Consider the following 20,930-nt stretch of genomic DNA (forward strand, 5'->3'; position numbering starts at 1 on the left):
TTTGGTTGGTTAAACTTTGGTTGTAAAAACAGTATAACAATTTATTTATGAACGGCATAGAATAAAACGCGTTTGAGACTCGCGACTGTCGCAAATACTGAAACACGACACACTTAATAATATTTAATATTAAAATCTGGTTATAAAAATAGGTATAAATTAAGTTCATAAATCCTCCAAATACAAAGCTGAAGTAAATCTCCAAAAAAAACTATCCCTAATTATTAAACACATAAATAAATATATAAATATATAAATTATTAAACTCTATTAATTTTAATTTAAAATTGTAGCCATTTATCTTCTACTATATCTGTAATAGTGGGTCTTTTACTAACATCTCTAATTAAAATTTTTTTTATTAATGAAACGCTTGATTCACTGATAACATATGGTATTCTTAATTCACCTTCCATTATTTCATCAACACTATAATATGGGTTTTCCTTGTATAACATTGTATATAATAATATCCCTAACGCCCATATGTCTTGTGGTTTGCCTTCATATTTTTCACCTCTTAAAACTTCTGGTGATGCATAATCTACTGTACCAACAAACACATCAAATGGTCCTTGTTTCACATACCCCGCAGAACCAAAATCAATTAGTTTTATTAGTCCCTTTTCATCAACTATGACATTTTCATCTTTAATATCTCGATGAACAATACCTTCTTTATGTAAATGATATACAGCAGAAACAATTTGTTTAAAAATGAATTTACATTCAAATTCGGTTAAATCTTTTTTAATTTCAATAAAGTCAAATAAATCTATAGCTGGTGGATTTCCAAAAATGGGAGTTTCAAGGTAATAATATTTTTGATCTTCAAAGAAATCAACTATTCTCATTATATTTGGGTGTGGTTCGGAATTTAAAAATGCCATTATTTGAATTTCACTAGGGATAGTACCTAATTTTCTATCTCTTACCCATGTATCAACTAAAATTCTTTCCTTGTCTATACATTTTATTATAATTTTATATAATGGATCTTCTTTATGTTGAGCTAATACTACCTTACCATATGCACCTTCTCCCATTTGTTTTATAATTTTAAATTCTGAAAATTTTTTGGATCGTCTATACAATCCAACTTCTGTTGGCCATTTCTTGGATTCTGATTTTATAGATTCAAGAGAGTCATTTTCTAGTTTTAGTATTTCTTCTTCTGAGTATTCTGAAAGTAGTATCTTGAAATTTTGTTCATGTTCTTCAATATCTTCTTGAGTAATATCCTTCAGTTCTATTGATTCAACATCATTTTTTAAATCAAATTTATTGGTTTTGTTAAACATAAAAGGTTCTAAATGTGATACTGGAATTGCAAATGACTTTGTTTTAACTCTTCTTGTACTCAGTGATCTTGTAATTTCTCTTGGTGAAAATTCCATAAGGTCTTTTTCTTTTTCATCGTCAAATAATTTTAGCTGTGATGGTAAATTATTTGCTGAATTTGTTCTTGTTTTAACTCTCTTTTTAAGGTTGTTTACTCTTGATTGTTTTATTGGTGGTTGTGACATTGTTGATGCTAATGATATAGCTGAAGAATTTGTTGATTGAAGTTTTTCTAATTCATTGGCTATAGCTTTATCTTGTTGACTTCTTGAATATGTCACCCAGACTATTAATGCATCATCGGCAGATACACGAGCTTGTACGTCAACAAATAACGTTTTACCATCTCTATGTATACCTTCAATACCTAAAGAATTGAGAAAAATATCTTCTTCAGTATTTACCAACCTAGTTTGATTTTGATATTTTAAAACAGCATCATATTTTCTGAAAAAATGTTCCGGTAATACCAACCCGTTTTCAACTTGTAATGTATCAATATTTTCTTCCAACCCAACATTTAAAATTTTAGTGAAGTTCGGTATCAATTCATCAATTGAATGATGTTTCAAATCTTCTAGTGACTTACCAAATAAATTTCTAGCTATGGCATTGTTACAAGACAAGATTTTAAAATTGCTTGCATTTATAACAAAGATACCAGCAATATACGGCATTGTATGGATTTTAAGTTTAATTTGTCCATCAAGTGGCACTGAAGTAATAGCACATGGTAAATTTTCATTTCCATTATCAACTTGTAATGTATAATATCTTGTATGATTTATAAACTCAACATCATCTTTCACCAAGTCACCACTTAATGTTTCACTTAATTCTTTTAGGTTGTTTGTATTAATATTATAATCATGTATAAAATTCCCCGCAATTTCATTAATTTTATCAATTATGTAACCATTCTCATTTACTATAATGTCAAATGCATCACACGGAATTTGATCAAACATACAAATTATTAAGTTACCCTTTTTTTTGGCCCATAATGAAGTCCAACTATAATTTTTATCACCTGGTCGTACTATAGCAACTATTTCACCTGCAAAAATTATACTATCTTTTTTACTATTTTCAAATGTATACTTTGTAAGTTTTCCTAGTACAAAATCTCTAAATTGTGGAGCTATCAAATCCATTAAAGTTAAAGATTTTATTATCTGTTTTGATAAACCAAACATAAGACACGCTAAATCATTGGCTGCTTTTACAGACCATGGCAAATCGGATTCTATTGTGAATACAGATTGTGGTGATGAATATTTACTATTAAGCATTGAATGGAAAGGTCTTTTGTTCGTAGTTGGTTTATTTAAGGAATTTAATGCTAAACTTGATTTTGCACTCGCCAAACTTTGTGATTGATCATCATTTCCTAGTAGTGACGATGTCAAGACTGAATTTTCTATAAATGGCATGGCTAATGCATATATCAATTTCTTCTTTAGTATATCATGTTTTATTTGATGTTGTTCATCTGCTGAGAATAAAGTTAAATCTTTTATAGTTGATGCTATATCAAAATTTTCTGAAACAGACTCCAAGTCATTCTCCAATAAATTTATAATATCTTTAAAATCATCTTTTGAATTGTTGGTAGTGGTGGTGTTGGTGATTGGAGTTATTTCTTGTAATGCTGGTGGTGCAGAAGTTTTTCTAACCTCTGATGATTCTGGTGGTAAACTATCAGATCTTTGTAGACTTGGTCTAAATAATGCAGCTAAAGCAGCTGATGATGCATTTGATTGTAATTTATATTGTTTTTGATCTTTTGGAGAACTTGTTAAATCTGAAAAATCTGCACTATGATTTGAGTGAGAAAATATACTTGACTTTATTGTAGGTGGATTTGAAAATGCTCCATCAATAGATATAGATCTGTTTAGTGCTAATTCATCTTCATTTTGATTTGTTATAGATTTGAATAAATCTGGTCTATCTTTTAAAATTTCCAAAGATCTTTTTAGTACATTTAATCTTAAAGCTAAAGAATTTGGTGATAAATGAGCATAAGAATAAGCACGCGATGATTCAAATGGAAATTTTAAAATATCTTCTTTAAACTGATCTTTATCTTCAAATATTCCTTTACTATTAGATCTCGGTATTGGTGAAGGAGCAAATTGTGCTGATGATGGGATTTTTACATGTAAACCAGGTCTTTCTGGTATAGGAATTTTGAAATCTTGTAAATCTTGAATATTTTGAAAACTTGGTGATTTAGATCTTAAAGATTTATTTATTTGTGGTTGTGATGATTGTTGTTGATTTGTTGAACTCATATAATTATCATTATTTAATTGAACTCTTTGTATAGTCATTAATTTCAAAATGAGTTGTAAAAATAATAAATGTAAAAAATGTAGATATAATAATTTCTGAAGAAAAAAAAAATTGGTTAATAAATTAAAGATTCAATAGTAACAAAATTGAAATAAAATAATTAGTAAGTGCTTTTGCTGATGTTTTCAACTAACAACCAAATAAATAATGAATTTTTAATTGTAATCTAATGAATAGAGACTTGTTGTTAATCTCAAAAAAATTTTGAGAATCTTATAATAATAAAATCTAATAAATTAAATGATTATAAATAAAAATAAAATGTAAATACTAATATTTAAATACAAAATCGTAAATTAATATTAAAATTAATTACTAGAATTATTTATAATATTAGTTAAATTTTATTATGTTACAATCTTAAGACAATAATTTGAGTATTAAAAGAAAAGCATATTACAAATAACCAAGTGAAGCTAAAAGAGATTACAATCTTATATATTGATTTAAAGTTGTAACAATCAGTTCAAATCACGATTTTGTAATCTATTTAATAATTTTAAAGTTGACTTTTTCAAAGATCTTATCTGATTAGATAAATAATTTTTCAATATATTTTAGTTTTCTTTATTGATAAGGCTGAACATTAAAAATCTTTAATAAAAGCTCCTTATTTTGGGGTATATAAGTGTAGTATCGATTGATTAAATTAATAATAGTTATGAACTTCTCACAATACTACGAAATTGTGAATAATTTCCTTTTATATTGTTAGATCAATAGATTAGATTACAAATTATAAATTACGTAACTGCTTTTTTACTTAAATTTTCGAATTAAATCAATACGAATTGGTAGCATTTAGGACATGCAATACTACACAAACGTACTTTTTAATACGTCAGTAAATTAGAAACAATACAATTTTATTAAATATGTGATATCCCCTAAAAATTAAACAATAATTGATTAATTAACTACAGCTACAAACTTGCTTGTGATTTATTTGTATTGATCAGTTTTATTTTCATTCACTTTAGTATCTAAATTTGTATTCAACAATAGATATTGTTAATTATAATTTAACTCTACTACAAACATATATATATTTGTAGAAAGTGGTACGATACTTTAATTTTAGCTCATTTTTTCAATTTTTTTCAAGTACTGTTTTATCAATAAGTCTAATTTCATATCTAAAATTTTGATTTTATTAAATCTATTAGATCTAGTATCTACATATCTCGATTTAAGAAATAGCTCTTTTCTAAATCTTTTGGGTGGATTTAAAAATAGGGCTTAAAATTGAGTCATTTCATTATATCATATATTTGATCTTATTACTAAAGTAATTAGTATTTAAGCTCTATAAATAAATTTCTGATCAATTATCTTCTTCTATCAATCAAATTTTCTAACCCAAATCTCACTACTCTCATGATTTCTCCAAAGTCTACTTATAACAATACCCAAATTATATTTTTTCATTATAATTTCTTCTTGTTTTAATTTCAATTTCTCGATAGCTTTATTTATTTTTGTTCTTGTATTATAATCAATTTCAACATTATATGGTGGTAATAATTGTAATAAGAATTCAATTTCTTTTTCAATTTTAATAATTCTAATTTCATATTGATCATATTTTTGTTGTGATTGTTTTAATTTACTTATTATTTCTACTTCATGTTGATCTGTAGTAGTTGGTGATTTTATGTCATTATTTTTAGGTTTTTCAATATTTTTGTCTGTGAATGAAAATTTAGATGACGTAGCTGAAGTTGGAGTTGGATTTCTTGAAGTCGTTGGTGATGATGAATTGGAACTTGAATTTATATTTACTGGTTCATGAGAGACTTTACGAACAGTAAATTTAATTGGTTTCTTTTTTTGAGGTAGTTGATTTTTATTTTTTTCATTTAAATCATTATAAAAATTAGTTTTGGAAGCAACTGATTGGGGTAATCTATTTGGTTTATTATCATTTGTAGTGGCCAATACTTGTCTGATTGTAGTAGTTGATGACTCTGTCCCTGATGTTGTGCTGGTTTGATCATCTTTAGTTGTTAATTTTGTTGATGACAAGGATTTTATAAGTTTATCAGTTGATGAATTACTCTCTATTGATGATATTGATGATATGGATGGTGATTTTGTAGTTGATGTATTAATATTTTCCAATATATCATTAGTTGAAATTAATTCTTCTTCATTTATTGGGTCATTTAATGAAACAGAAACAACAGTATTATTTGCTTCGTCAACTTCTGTCATTTATAAATACGTTCTCCTATTTGAATATATTATTGACTATTTAAATTAAGTAGTTTAATGGGTATGTTGTATGATAAATTGTAAAGTAATTATATAATAATGATAGTTCAAACAGTCGGTTGTTAATTAATGAATTTAAAAAATTTGTTTATTATTTTTCTTTTAATTACATAATAATTTTATTAAAAAGAGAAAAAACGCGTCCTATTATTTTTAAGCTTAACCGATTAAATTTATATACAGGTATAAAACAGTATTATTTATAATCGAGTTTACACAAATGGCCAAATATAGAGATAAGTATTTGGACTTAATTGAACAAAACTTACAAATTGGATTGCATATCTAGAGAATGAACAAACTAAGAAAAGATGACAAGGAGAGCTTAATAGCTTTTAACTCTTTAGCTGTTTAATCATCAGTTAGACCCAAATATGATATGTTGTGCCTAAATAAAGGAATTGATCTACGGGTGGGGCCAAATCAGCTAGATCAATTCAAATTGTCTTGCAACAAATTCATGCTAAAAATTGCTGTATAAGAGAGACTTAAGAACTTTGTAGCCCGTAATGCTTAAGCTGTAGATTTTGAGCTTCAATTCCCACGGATTTACTAATAATCTAATTTTACGAACGAAAAATTGGAAAAAAATCAAGTAGATTTGGTCCCAGGCTGTCTTTAATGCATCTCATAAAGCTTTCCTGATATTGGCCAGCGTATATTCTGTTAACTCCCAAACCTTTATTGAAATGCAAAATTAGTTGTGTAAATAACAAAATAGATTCCATATGATACTTACACAAAACTAAAAGTAGTACAAATATTGAGATCTCATCTATTAATTGAATCTATATTCTGTATAATACAATTGCAACATTTATCAATTGCACAGATAACAATGAGTGAAATACTAAATTTATCATATGGACAGTACTCAAATAATATAACAACTCATCTATATAATTATCAGGAGTCACTAATACCGTATACGAATGAACAAAAGCAACAACAAAAAAATGACCTAAATATATTCTTATACAGATCTTTACAACAAAATAAAACAGTCAATTATTACCCAAGATCCATAATATTTGAATTAAGAAGTGGGCTAGGCTCATTAAATAAATATGAATACTCAGAAAGTATGCCTAATTATGACATGAATATAATAAATAAACCAAGCATTACTAAAAATGAATACCAGAAAAGTCTTGATACAGGTAATTCAAATTCCAATTTATTAAATGTTACAAACACGAAATATTGGACTGATTTCAATAAATTGATTTATGATCCAAAATCATTAATAACTACTCCAAACTATATACACAACTATAATCAGTTTGGTAGCCATTACAATATTCCCAATTTGAAATATGAATTATTCGAAAACGGAGTAGAAGAATTTAAAAATTGTGAAACTGAAGTTGATGAAAATTTCAGGTATTGGTTAGAAAAATGTGATTTTTTACAAGGTCTTCAAGTGGGGACAAATTTAAATGATTCTTGGGGTGGATTCACTAACTCAATGATTGAATTTGTTCAAGATGAATTTTTTAACAGTAAGGGGAATTTTTGGATTTATGGAAATTTCCTTGCTAAACCAAAAACATCTTTGAGTAAAATATCCGAAATTAAAACATTTTTGGAGTGCTACAAGAATTCAAATTTATTCTTTCCAATAGCTCCAAATTTGGACTCCCCATTAATCGAGTTAAATAAAGATTCAGTTTGGCAAACTTCTTGTATTCCTTCCATTTTTATAAACTCAATATGGGGGTTAAATAATTCAAAAGATGATCCAATTAAGATGTATGAATTTTCTAGCTTAATAACAAAAGGAGATGAATCAAAAAAAATTATAAATGAGATTAAAATTGTGGATGATGGAGACTTTAACCAACCAATTGATATAAATTCATTTGACATAGACAATTTTGAGAATTTGGAACCAAGTATTAATTTAGGTATATCACTGTCACAAATTGAAGTCAAGTATTACTCCAAGAATATAATTACTAATCAAATAGATATGGAGATTGATGAAACTAATATTTTTAATAATCCTACTATAACAGATATACTAAATGTTGATACATTCCCAAAAGTACTAAAAACAAGGCAATTTCACGTTGAGTTTAATATTCATTCTGGTATTAAAACTTATTTGAAAGACCATAAAAAGTTTTTGCAAAGAGTTAGATCATTAAATACAGATACAAAGGAAGAAATGATTGAAGACATATCAAATATTATCCTGAATTATTCAACTGGATTTGAATCAGAAGATGATGAATTTTACGACTAGACTATTTTATATTACTCTACTATATATATATATTTTAAAGAGTTTTTTCAACTAAGTAAATATCGTATTCGTCTTTTAATTCTTTCATAATTGAATCATTGATATCAGAACTCATTGGAGCTAATAAACCCTTTTTATTTAAAGTTCCATTCAAGATTTGTTTTGTAGCAACAGCACATGGTACACCAACTAATTTAGCCATTGATGAATAACCATCTGGTTTACCATAATCAACTAATGTTGAAGTTCTTGTTTCTGTTGTACCATCTTTATTTTCAATACCAAATTTATGTTGTAAAATGACTAAATCTCTTTCACCTTCTTCATATTGCATTAAATCTTCCAATGTTGCACATAATGTATCTAATGGGTTACCTTTTGGTTTAATTGGATTTGTTGAGAATAAACCTAACCATTTGAAACCATCAAGAATTCTTTCTTCATCTTCTTGAGATTTGAATTTAGTTAATTCTTTAATTTTAGCTACTATATCTTCTTGAGACGATGATTTAGCACCAATTAAAGTGGCAGTGGCTTCATTCCATGGACCTTCCTTTGTAAAGATTTCAGTTTCTTCATCTTTTAAAAATCCAGTATCAACTAAAACTTTAACAAACTCCGGGAAACCTTGAAATCTTAAAGTTCCTCTTATAACAGTTTCAGCTTCTGGAATATTATATAATTCTTTATATGTTGTTGAATCTCTATTTGGGTAACAAACTAAAGCAAAACCCGGATAAATAAAATAAGGTTTAGCAGAAGCCATTAAATCTTCAGATTTAACATCAACAACATCACCATTTAACCAATATTTAGCAGAATTTCTCAAAGCCAATAAGACACCTCTTGAACTCCAAGAAAATTTATAACCTAAAGGATTATCTGAATTTTCAGGAGCTGGTAATCCACCACAATAACTTAAGAAAGATTTGATTTTTCCACCTTCTTTATGAACTTCTTCAATAGTTTTAACAGCATATAAATGATCAATACCTGGATCTAATCCGATTTCATTCATGACTGTAATTCCAGCATCTTCAATTTCTTTTTCTAAAGCTTTTAATTGAGGATTTATATATGATGTAGTAACAACGTGTTTCTTGTTTTTAATAGCTGCTTTAACAACATTTACATGATAAGTATATGGAATCAATGATATAACCAAATCAAATTTTGCAACTGCTTCATTTAATGCTTGTTCATTTGTAACATCTAAAGAAATGGCTTGAGCTTTATCACTAGCTAATTCTTTTGCTTTTGATAAAGTTCTACATGCAACTGTAACTTCAATGTTTGGATCTGATGATAAAATATCAACTGTTGGTTTGGCAACAAAACCTGAACCTAATAATAAAACTTTTTGAACCATTGTTTTGATCGATTGAGAATTGATAATTAGTTTTGAAAAATTAATTGAAAGTGTAATTTTTTATTTTTTCTTTATTCTGCTTTGATAAAACCTGGCGGTAAATTTTTCAGAATTTTCAGTCTGAATTAAGACACAAAGATAAGATTCCGTTAGATAAAGGCATTTTCTAAAAATGAGTCAATCATAAAAATTGTCGTAGATTTATGTGTCTGAAAATAAAAGTTCGAGTCAATAAAATGAAAAGTAGTTTACATCTCCATTGATAGTGCAAATTGAAATAACAAAATAATTCGGGGATTGAGATGTAGTATCATGAACTTTGTGTGGGATTAAATTATTCGCTATTGAACTCTTTTGAGGGGAAAAGTATAAAACCTAAAAATCTTCTAACTTTAATGAATTATATTTTTCGTTTTGCAAGAAAATATGAATTTTAAAGAGATCGACAATGAAACTATTAAGCTTTTAGGTTTATTGCCGAGATTACTGAAACAATTACTAATATAAACTCATTTAATTGCAATGTAAATCGTAGTATGGGTTTCACTAAATACTTTTAATCAACATCCAAAGATTCTCGTCGCAAAGTCTCATAATATGCAAATAGTAAAGTTCGTGCAAAGAAATAGTTTGTTGCCATAGTGAAGAACTGAACATTAGCTGAGGAATTTCGAAGGATAAGAGCATTCGGTTATACACAATTATTTATGGAATTGAATTTTGTGTTTGTGTACGTTTGACATGTATTTAATTTACGAGAAACTGTATAAATATTAGTTTATGTCAAATACTTTATTCTAGAAAATTGCACGGAAAAGAACTTGAACTATGATTATAAAGTAAGTGGACTATTATACCCGGATTCTGAAGAGCTTTCCAGTAATATTTCTCAACAAATAGCAATTTTAAACTTGGTAAAAATCGATTTTATACAAAAGTTCAAAAATTATCGAAAAAAATTAGAGATTTAATATAATTGGCAGGAAAACTTGAAATTGGGGAAAATAGCCTCAAATTCATGTTTCAATAATTTTCTTTTCTTCTATTAAGATTTAGATCTTACCATAAATTTTGTAAATACATACTTTGCTCAACAATTTGAAAATCGATTAAATTTGATAAAAGAGATTGATATTTGTATGTAGCCCCACCTTAACAATAAAATTTTTATTCTGTTTTAGCAAAAATGAACAATCAGAATTATAAAATTTTTGATAACTATTTTGGTTTTGAATTTATTAAATTGGGGGATCAGTAATCTTGAGTGGATAAATATTAAATTTCACTTAAAAACGTTTTATCTATGTAAAATAATTTAAAATATTTAAAATTGACAGAGTATTTTTCCCCACAAATTCTACAAACAAAATTTAAACTTTATGTCAAAGATCTTAAATACAATAGTTAAGAAAAAAAAACTAGTACCTAATCCTGTATATATAATAGCTAAATGGTTGCAAAATATTTAGAAAAAGATTTAAAAAAAAAATCAATATTCTGCCGCGTTTGAACTTATCTCAGTATTATCTATTGAAAAATTACAGAATTATAAGTAGTGAGTTGGTTTTGGTTGCTTTCAAACTTAAAGCAAGACAAACCGTTTAGATAATTAAATTTTCTTGAGAACACTAAGAGGCGAGACGAATTCCTTTGAATATTTTCCAATTCAATTACTTGACTATACGTTTATGAGTAAATCTTTAGAAACTATCAACCATCAGAATTAGATCAAAATGAACTGAATAAGCAAACAGAAATTCAAAAAAAGCAAGAAGTATTGATTTAGAATTAATCGTAAATTAGACAATTTAAAGAATATCTTCTTCCCCACAATGTAAAAATGTTTATTCTATTGTTTGTTTTTATAATGCGTCTAGTCCGAGAATAGTCCACAAAGAAACGTATGAACTAATTGTTATCTTTGAGTTTTAACAATAAAAAGATAAAGGGGGAAGTAGATATGTTTCATTTTTAAACAGTACTATTGTTTCTGTGATTAGTTACTTCGATAAAAAAGAATATATAAATAACCTTGTTGTTCCAGAATTGAGTTATTTATCAAAATATTAAAACTCTATTCCATAGCATATACTCACTTTAATTATCACATAAAACATCAATTAGTTATTGATATCTGGTCTAACAATAATCAAGAACTCATTTCAACTATCAACTACCTCACAATCGTTTATTGATATATAATTTTTTCAATGAAAGATAAACCAGAAGTTGAACATATTTCACCTTATTCATCTGAATCAAACACACTGAAAAGTCAAGTACATCATCATGATATTAACTTATATAATGAGAAGCCGGACTTATCATTACCTTCAATAAAAAATTACTTTGCTACTAGAATTTCAACATTATTAGATTTTCCAATTTATCATGAGACAAGAAGATGGTATGAAATTGTGAATCCAATCCCTGGGTTAAAAGAGATGACTCCTTACCATTGGAACCAGTACTTTATGGGATGGGCACTTTGGGTTTTGGATAGTTTCGATTTTTTTTGTGTTTCCGTTTTTGCAACGGATATTGCAGCTACATTGAAGGTTTCAGTCTATGAAATTACATGGGGTATGACGTTAGTCTTAATGCTTCGATCAGTTGGTGCTATTATCTTTGGCTCATTGTCTGATAAAATTGGTAGAAAATATCCTTATATTATTTTATGTTTATTATTTATTATAATTGAAACTTGCACAGGAATAGTCAAAACTTATCAACAATTCCTAGCTGTTAGAGCACTATTCGGGATCTGCATGGGCGGTGCATACCTGGTATCAGTCATTACATCAATGGAAGGTCAATTTTTGAGAGCAAGAGCTACTTTGTCAGGTTTATTTTTGCCTGGTTATTCAGTTGGTTATATGTTTGCAATGATTTTTGCAAGAGCTTTTTCTGGCACATACAAAAAGGGAGAATCTTGGAGGTCCTTATTTTGGTTCTCTGCTGGATTGAGTGTTCTACTAGTTATTTGGAGGTTCTGTTCACCTGAGACTAGAGAATTTTTAAGAATTAAGAAAAGAAAATTAAAGTTGAAACAAAAAAATTTAAATGGCACTACCAATCAAAATATGTTTCAGAAATTGGCAAATGCAAGTATCTTCAAGACCCTCAAAACTGACTATCTTGTTTTTTCGTATTTGGTGATAATGTATGCTTTATTCAATTTCACAACTCAGGCCTCTCAGGACCTATATGTTACTTTATTAACAGTACAATATAAAATGAGTTTAGATATTGAAACAGTGGTTATTGTGTTACAAGGAATTGCTGCAGTTATTGGAGGCTTAATTTGTGGTCCTTGTTCAGAGCTTGTTGGCCGTAGGTTCATGCATGTGAACAATTTGGTGCTCACTGAAACTTGTTGCATGTTTTGTTTCGCCAGTCTTATAAGATTTAAATTTCGCAAAAAATCTACAAGCTATTTTCTATTAAATTTATTAAGTATTAACTATTAACTATTAACTATTAATTCTCTCCATTAGCCAGCTAAATCTTTCTTGAATGCACAGTATACAAAATTTATAGAATCATTTGTCAATTTTAACAGGAACTTTAAACCTAACACAATCACCATTACTCAATTCAAATACTAGTTTCAAATGATAAAATCTAGCAATAAAACAATTTTGAAAATCAGGTACCAAATTAAATTTATCAAAAGATTTTAAATTGGAATTACCATTGGGTATACCTTTTAATGATAATTTATCTAAGTTGATTTGTAAATTAATTGATGCATTTATTGAATTTGTAGTGGTGTTGTAGGTCCAATTTAATGAGTTTTTAGGGTTGTAATTTTCATTATTTATTTTCACATCATTGCATACCAAGTTCATACATTTTTCATCCAATTGACATATTGATTTTATGTCATCAACTAGTTGTTTTTCTATTTTGAAATTTGAAGTACCCAATTGTTTCAAAAGTTGGTACAAAGTATTTGATTGATCTTGTAATGGTTTTACTATATTGTGATGGAAAGTATCTAAATCCTGAAATCCTTTAGTGTTGGTTGAAGGGTTGTAATACATTAACTCATGATTGAATTCTAATGGGATTGGTTTTGACATTGATTTTATTGTATGAACTACTAATTCACTAGTGATGTTTTTTATAGTCGGTGGATGTGATGGATCTTTTGAAGGTAATTGCACTGAAAAATCAACAGGTATATCTAGTTTCCAAGTAGATGCTAATTCATCAATTGAGCTATCTCTAAATCTTTGAGGTGGTATATATTTTATAGCATATTCTTGCTTTGGAGTTTTGATCAGCAATATACCTAAATTTTTAACTCCCGTTATTGATCTCTTAACTAATGGTAATGCACATTCATAATATTCTAAATTTTTAATATTGGTTTTTAAATCCCTTATTGAATCAGCTTGTTTATAAGACTGTGTAAATTTAGCAGCTTCAATTTCTAGGTGAGTTAAAGATTCATTGAGTTCTATAGCATCATTAAAGTTTGAATCCTCAATTGATTCAAGTAATTGTTTACCAACATCAATCTTCTCCTTAACTCTCTTTACAAAATTTTCATAAAGTAATTTATTCTCAACTTGTTTCATCAACTTCTCATTTTCTGTAAGCACTTTACTTTCAGGTATAACTCTAACAAAATTGGTCAATTCTTTTAAAATAATATATTCATCTCCCTTTGAATTTACTAATTTAGTGGTGTCTTTACTTCGAGGAATTTCAAATTTTCCAAATTCTGCTTCCCATGTAGATTTTCTCCCTATGAATCTGGCCATAACTCCATAGTTTATTGAAGAGTTTATTATAGAAAAATCTCTTAATTTTGTAGATTCTCTCTCGGGGTAGTGATTAGTTTCCCATCTTGATATTCCAATAGTTGGTGGTAATTCCACATGGTTTGATAAATTATGTTCATTGCATTCAGAATCTAATAAATTGTTTGGAATCTTGAATGAAAAAAACCTTTTGTATGTTCTATTTGGTTGTATAACTTTATTTGAACCAAAATATAAGTAAGTCCCATCAATTGGATCAGTTGTTTCGCCTTTAGTACAATAATATGGATTTTCATCTTGAGAAACTAATCTATTAATGTGTGCTTCATTCCAACTACCTGAAAAATCAAACATTTCCAAAAATCTTTTTGACTTAGCTGGTGTTAAATCCTTAGAATCTTTTGAATTAAATACCATAAAATTACCTTCAAATAAAAGATAAAACATTTCAAAAGGGATAGGTTTGTTTGATGTATTTTTAATGATTATATAACCATTTAATAAATCACCTTGAGTATATTCATATATTGAAGGATCGATTAAATCTGGTTTCTTGTTCATCTCACCAATTTCTTTCGTATAATATATTTCAATTTTGACGGAGTTTGATAATTCGTTATTTACAAATGTCATATTTGGCAATTGATGTACATTATCTAGTATTGTTTCTCTCCAATTTGTATTTTCATTAGCAACAATTAATGAATTATTATCGGAAGAGTTTGCCCCTATATTGCTTTCATTACTTATAGTATTTGTAAATGATGAAGTAGCAGATTGTAAATTTGAGAATTGATAACTATTTACTGAAGTTGAACATTCAATTTCCTCGTTTGAATATATGGGTGGTGGTCTATTATCTGTTTCATCCGGAACTGTCACGTTCATTCCAATAGTTTGAGTATACATCAAATATGATGGTAATATACTACCTACTGTTTCATCAAATGATTTTGATTTGGTTGTGCTAGGTTTTTGTGACATTATTGGTTGCAAATAAAGTTATGTTTGATGTTAGGTGATATGAAATATTTGAAACCCCTCTTAAAAAATGAGTATGGTTTTGATGTTTAATAATAATAATGAAAAATCGTTTGTAATTTGAATCTGTTCTATAATGTTTGATTAGAAAAAAATAGGGAAACATAGTCCTTTATATATTATAATTTTTTATATTCCTTTTTTATAAAATCATATGTAAAATGACTAAAAAATGATTAGTAAACAGATTTCAGTAACTGTTATATTTTGTAACGTTTGTAACGTTTTTATATTTTTTGGCTTATCTTAAAAGTAATAGGTTTACGAGTGATTAATTATACAGATCATAAACCTAAGGCTTTTGATACTACCAATGTCTAGCCTCAGGTATGAAAGCTATAGACACACTGACAGTAATATTTCTGATTGCAATTTTCAAGAAGATAAATTGTTACCAACTATTAATTTTGTTAGTCTAAATTTTATTGACTCATACTAAATTGTTTATACTAAAGTATGTTTTAGTACAAAATCCGATTATTCAGCCGTGTCGGATCCAACCTTCATTAATAACTCCATTTAAAGTTACAACACCAAAATTATCAAAAAAAGAGTCAATATTTTTACTCGTTTCATTTCATTTGTTCGTTCTATATATAATTGATTTATTTTAATCAAAAAAAAAGAAAAAATACTGTTCTTGTTATAATAATTATAATGTTTAGATTGTCTTAATACAATAATTCTTGTCTCTTTGTATTGTTTGTCGTATTTCAGTTCTGACATTTATATCAATTTAGCAAAACGAGATTCTAACAATTTAAGTACAATAATTTAGATAAGATATTTATAGAGAATAGATATCACGAATCATTCAAATTAAATAGAGAATACTACATTATTCACAATATATTATCAAGTTCATTTATTTAGCTACACAGCTCGTGTTCAGACCATAACCATTTCCTCCACATTTCACCAGCCTCACATAAAATCAGATCTATAAAATTTACTTTATGCTTGTTATTTCTTGAATCATTAGATATTATAATATTATTTATTGGTAATTTATCAATTGGTGTATTTATTGGAGATGATGAAGTTGATTCTACCACGGAGTTTGGGTCGCTTGATTTTTTTCTTGATTTTTGATTATACTTATAAGATTTTGATGGTAATCTTGATAAAAATTGTCTAATTTCATGTTGATCTAATTCAACTAATGTATTTTCTTTGGATTTTAATAATGATATTGATATGAATATTAATGCTATGTGAGGATCTATTTTTGAAAAAGGTATTGAAAGTAAAGGAGGAGTGTCTGTTGAATGTTGACTTGTTGGTGATGATGACGAAGATGATGTAGTTGGTGGTGTTGTATTTTTTTGATATAATTCTGATTTTGATATACTAAGTTCATTATTTAACTCAGAAATCAAATCTTTGAATGAACTTCTTTTTGGATCAACTATATCATTTTCTTCTGCATTAACTGTCCAAAAAATATCGGGTCCTAATTTTTCTAAAGTGTTTCTATTAACATAATTTAATTTTTCATAATAGTGATTAAAATTCCTTTTGGGGTTTTTCAATCTCCAACCCATCATAAAATCCCAAATTCTACCACGATCATGTTTTGACCAAACTTTTGTACCAACAAATTTTAACCACCATATTAACCATTCATCATCTGAACAACCAAATTTTGTTAATATTTGTTCTTCATGAAAACATTGTGATAATTCAGGTAATAATTTGCGAAGACAAAATATAAAAAATGAAACTCTTTCTTCTATGGTTCCTCCTTTAATTGGTAATGTACTATTGTTTACTTTTAATTGCTGCTTCTTATCAACTTCTTCTTCTGACTCTTCTTTAGTTGGTTCTGGACAATGCAATAGCACCAAAGCTAATCTCTCATAAACTTCATGAAAGGCCATATTTGAAAGATTTTCTTTTTTGTATATTAACTCATCGAGGTAATCTTTTAAACCTGGAACATTATCAATGTAGTTTGAATAATCTTCAAATACACTAGTTGTCATAGAACCACCAGATGAATAATTATCTCTTCCAACTAGCACCCAAGGTGTTTTTGGTACTGGTGGTAACCACTCCGCCAAATTCAAAGCCATCCATGATAATGAGGAATCATATTTTATAATTTTACTCCATTTTAATGCAAATTTTAATACTGCACTTTCTAAAACTGATATGAGTTCTTTTTCCACCTCCGAAAGTTGATAGTTGTGTAAATAATAAAGTCTTTGAATATATCTTGAAATATCCTTTTTAATCTTCATTTCAATATCTTTTGATGAATCAAGTTCTTTTTCGTTCTCACATTCTGAAAAACTTTTAGTGGATGATGTGCTTTTACTTGTTATAGAGCTAATTTCCAGATCACTGGAAGATTCATCAATAATTTCGTTATCTGGTTGAATAAAAGGATTTAAAACGAAAGGATGATATTTCAATAGTATTGGCCATATTTTAAATCTTAAAAATGGAGGTATTCCCTTCTGTCTTGCAACTAATGCTAATCCATGATGATTTTTACTATTTAGATATTCTTTACATAAATTAAATATTTCTAAGTCGTAGTTAAATGATGGTTTATGATCTTCGGGGATTTGCGAATTATTTGTATGATCAGGACTGGGTATTGGTTCAATATGATTTTTCAATGTGACTTGCTCTACTTCTGAATACTCTGATGGTGATGTTCTTGTTGATGTAGCAGTAGATGATATTGATGCTGATGAAGATGATGGTATACTTAATTTTGATAGGGATGTTTTTGAACTCTCTGTCATTATAATTATTGTGTAACTTGATAATATATTCTTTTGGATTTGATATTCGAAATCTTTATCACTAACTGATATATAATTTATTAATGATAATTTATTAAAAATTGACAAACCTTCTTGTCAAAATTTAAATTTATGAATTAATTTAAACAAATTGGAATTAAATACTAAAACATCTTGAGGTAATGATTATTGGAATAGAATTGTTGAAATTGAAAAGTAATTAAACAAATATTAGGGTATGCAATGGGAATATAGGATAGTTTTCTAAAACCGATAAGTCTGAGAAATTGCGGTGCAGTAAAAACGGATTATTTAAAGATTAATGAATTTACGTGAAAAACTTTGAAAATTTCTCTAGTTGAAACCTTGTTAAAAGTAGTTTTATGTAATTGTAATTGTTTGAATTAATTAATACTAAATACAAGGAATGATGATAAGTATTTTTGATTGTTAAAACAGGTAAAGATCTAAATGATCAAAATTAAATCAATATGTAATTTCATAAAAAAAAATCTAGTAAAATGATTTAGAATATTTTTTATACAATATTGATTGATTTTAATTTTAAGAGAAAAAATTAAACTAGAAAAAAAAAAAAAAAAAAAAATTGAAACCTAAAAATAAACTTAAATTTCTTTTAAATAGAATTGTAAAATGAATAAGTTATTTTACTTTGATATATTTCTAGAGTAATGCTTTGAGTTTTTAGTGAAATTATGATGATTAACTTCTTGTAGTTGAGCTACAATTGTTGTTTATAAACTGTGGTTAAACTTGTAGTATAATTAATTTTTAGCAAATAAAAAAATACATTTTTTTATTTTTAACAACAATTTGCACACGATAATTAAAAAAAAAAAATAAACTATAAAATAAAATTATATTATTCTTTACTTTATTTGATACTTGAGATTAAAGTTATGAATCATTAACTCAGAAGATTACCAAGTGAATTGATCATGTAAAAAGTAAAAATAATGTAACTATATTAATGAAGGATTTTGCCTCAAGACTTTACAATATTTTAATAATTTTTTGTTGTATTTTTAAAAAGATTTTTATTAACCTAAAAATATTTATATTTATTTTTTAATCTCTCTCTTTTTATTATGTTCAATTTTAATGGTAATGTGACTTTTAAATAGTTTTTTTTAGTTATGAGAGAAATATTACTAACCAAATTAAAAAAATTTTTGGTAGTGGTAGAAAACCTAATTAAAATTTAATTTTAATGTAGTTCGCTGATTGGCTAGAAACCAACTATTTATTAGGTTTTATTAGATGAATTCATATTGAAAACATTAATACAGTTTCACCTTTCAAAAGGTAATGAGGAAAAACTTCAATTTAATTTTTGTATGTAAATTTCGTTTTTCTCATATTTTCTCATTTTTTCTCATTTTTACAGTCTTAAAAACTATTGAAAAACTCTTTCTATTTTTTTGTTTTTTATATACCGTTTTCTCTCACTGTTTCGGTCACTTAATTCATTCAAATTTGATTGAAAATTCAATTAGCATTAGTATGAACAGTTTTGTATGTCTCACTTTACTTACCTTAGATTTTTTTTTTCACCTAATTTTTGCAACCAAATTTGTGGAATTTGACAACATAATTTTTCCGGAGAACAATTATATGGAAAAGAAAATCATATCGTATTTAAAAACCGCATAAGTGTAGTTAATATTTACTGTTAAAACTATGGATAATGTTTGAAGTCTTAATTTAAATTTCTCCTCAAATTTTGAACGATTGCTACGACTAGTAAAATAGGAGATAATCAATATTCTCGGACTTTTGCATCTCCTCGTCTTTAAACTTCTAAAATTTTGATCCCCGAGGCTTCAATACTGATATTTTCGTAAATTAGAGTTTAAAATAACAATCTCTCTACAGTCAATCACAACTAAATGATCAATCATTAGAATTCTGTATAGTTTCAGTATTACTCTATAAATTTATTAAGCGAATTCAATAAGAAAAACATTGCGCAAAATTTAAGGTAATAAAAACAAAAAAAAAGAAATTAAAAGTTGAGTTATTTTTATATTTTTACGAGGAATTTTCCCACTATGATGAAACTAAACTAAAATAAAAACACAATCTGAACATAACCTCTTAAAAGAAAGTTCGACCAATGATTTAATCAACTTGCAAAATAAAGATCAAGATGTGAGCTTGAGTATGCTGAATATATTCATTAATATGGGTATTAACAACATGTAGCACTAAGAGCAATTTTTAAAGAGATTAAATAGAGAGAAGTCTGTCGAGCCATATATCTTCGATGGTTTATAATCATCTTCTTCCTTTTTATTTCTTCAATCAATTAAGTTGTAAGGTAATGTTTATAAATTCATCAGTTTAGGACTAAAACGGCTGACTCAATCATTTACAAATTGGAGGATCTTTTCACAATAAAATTTCATTAATTTGCAAGTAAAATTTGAAACAAACTAAACAAAAAAAAAGAAATTTACAAAATTTAGTGTGGATTACGTAACTTCTATTATTGCTGATTACATAATACTACTAATAAAAAAGTCATGTAAGTAAAAATAATAATTTTAAAAGATAGGAGAATTGATTGGTAGTGTAATTTGATCAACATTATAAAAGTTATTAATATATAAAGGGTATAAAATAAGTTTGCCACTTATCTATCACTTTTTGATACTTATATTTATAATAAATCACATACAACCCAATTTCAAATTTACATCAATCAATCAATCAATCAATCAATCAACTTAATAACTAATAAATTAATA

The 20,930-nt window shown here is 26.9% G+C and overlaps 7 protein-coding genes across 7 annotated transcripts; 2 read left to right on the forward strand and 5 right to left on the reverse strand. All coding sequences in view use genetic code 12, as the record gives it.

Annotated features, from left to right (window-relative positions):
- Positions 1-281: 281 nt before the first annotated feature.
- On the reverse strand, positions 282-3,677 carry FUN31 (serine/threonine protein kinase; the record flags this gene model as incomplete). Its single annotated transcript, XM_051764159.1, has 1 exon — positions 282-3,677. The coding sequence occupies one exon, from the start codon at positions 3,675-3,677 to the stop codon at positions 282-284; it is 3,396 nt and encodes a 1,131-aa protein (XP_051619618.1).
- A 1,363-nt stretch (positions 3,678-5,040) lies between these two features.
- KGF54_003559 (uncharacterized protein) lies at positions 5,041-5,913 on the reverse strand (the record flags this gene model as incomplete). The annotated part of the gene is made up of 1 exon (XM_051764160.1): positions 5,041-5,913. One exon carries the CDS (start codon positions 5,911-5,913, stop codon positions 5,041-5,043), a length of 873 nt encoding a protein of 290 aa, XP_051619619.1.
- An 898-nt stretch (positions 5,914-6,811) lies between these two features.
- On the forward strand, positions 6,812-8,221 carry KGF54_003560 (uncharacterized protein; the record flags this gene model as incomplete). Its single annotated transcript, XM_051764162.1, has 1 exon — positions 6,812-8,221. The coding sequence occupies one exon, from the start codon at positions 6,812-6,814 to the stop codon at positions 8,219-8,221; it is 1,410 nt and encodes a 469-aa protein (XP_051619620.1).
- A 34-nt stretch (positions 8,222-8,255) lies between these two features.
- Positions 8,256-9,590, reverse strand: LYS9 (saccharopine dehydrogenase (NADP+, L-glutamate-forming); the record flags this gene model as incomplete). Its single annotated transcript, XM_051764163.1, has 1 exon — positions 8,256-9,590. One exon carries the CDS (start codon positions 9,588-9,590, stop codon positions 8,256-8,258), a length of 1,335 nt encoding a protein of 444 aa, XP_051619621.1.
- Positions 9,591-11,800: 2,210 nt separating this feature from the next.
- JEN1 (Jen1p) lies at positions 11,801-13,060 on the forward strand (the record flags this gene model as incomplete). The annotated part of the gene is made up of 1 exon (XM_051764164.1): positions 11,801-13,060. One exon carries the CDS (start codon positions 11,801-11,803, stop codon positions 13,058-13,060), a length of 1,260 nt encoding a protein of 419 aa, XP_051619622.1.
- Positions 13,061-13,132: 72 nt separating this feature from the next.
- On the reverse strand, positions 13,133-15,346 carry KGF54_003563 (BUL1; the record flags this gene model as incomplete). The annotated part of the gene is made up of 1 exon (XM_051764165.1): positions 13,133-15,346. The coding sequence occupies one exon, from the start codon at positions 15,344-15,346 to the stop codon at positions 13,133-13,135; it is 2,214 nt and encodes a 737-aa protein (XP_051619623.1).
- A 926-nt stretch (positions 15,347-16,272) lies between these two features.
- On the reverse strand, positions 16,273-18,159 carry KGF54_003564 (uncharacterized protein; the record flags this gene model as incomplete). Its single annotated transcript, XM_051764166.1, has 1 exon — positions 16,273-18,159. One exon carries the CDS (start codon positions 18,157-18,159, stop codon positions 16,273-16,275), a length of 1,887 nt encoding a protein of 628 aa, XP_051619624.1.
- Positions 18,160-20,930: the final 2,771 nt, after the last annotated feature.

This window comes from Candida jiufengensis (assembly GCF_024610255.1).
Source record: "Candida jiufengensis strain CBS 10846 chromosome Unknown scaffold2, whole genome shotgun sequence".
NCBI classification, from domain to species: Eukaryota; Fungi; Ascomycota; class Pichiomycetes; order Serinales; family Debaryomycetaceae; genus Lodderomyces; species Lodderomyces jiufengensis.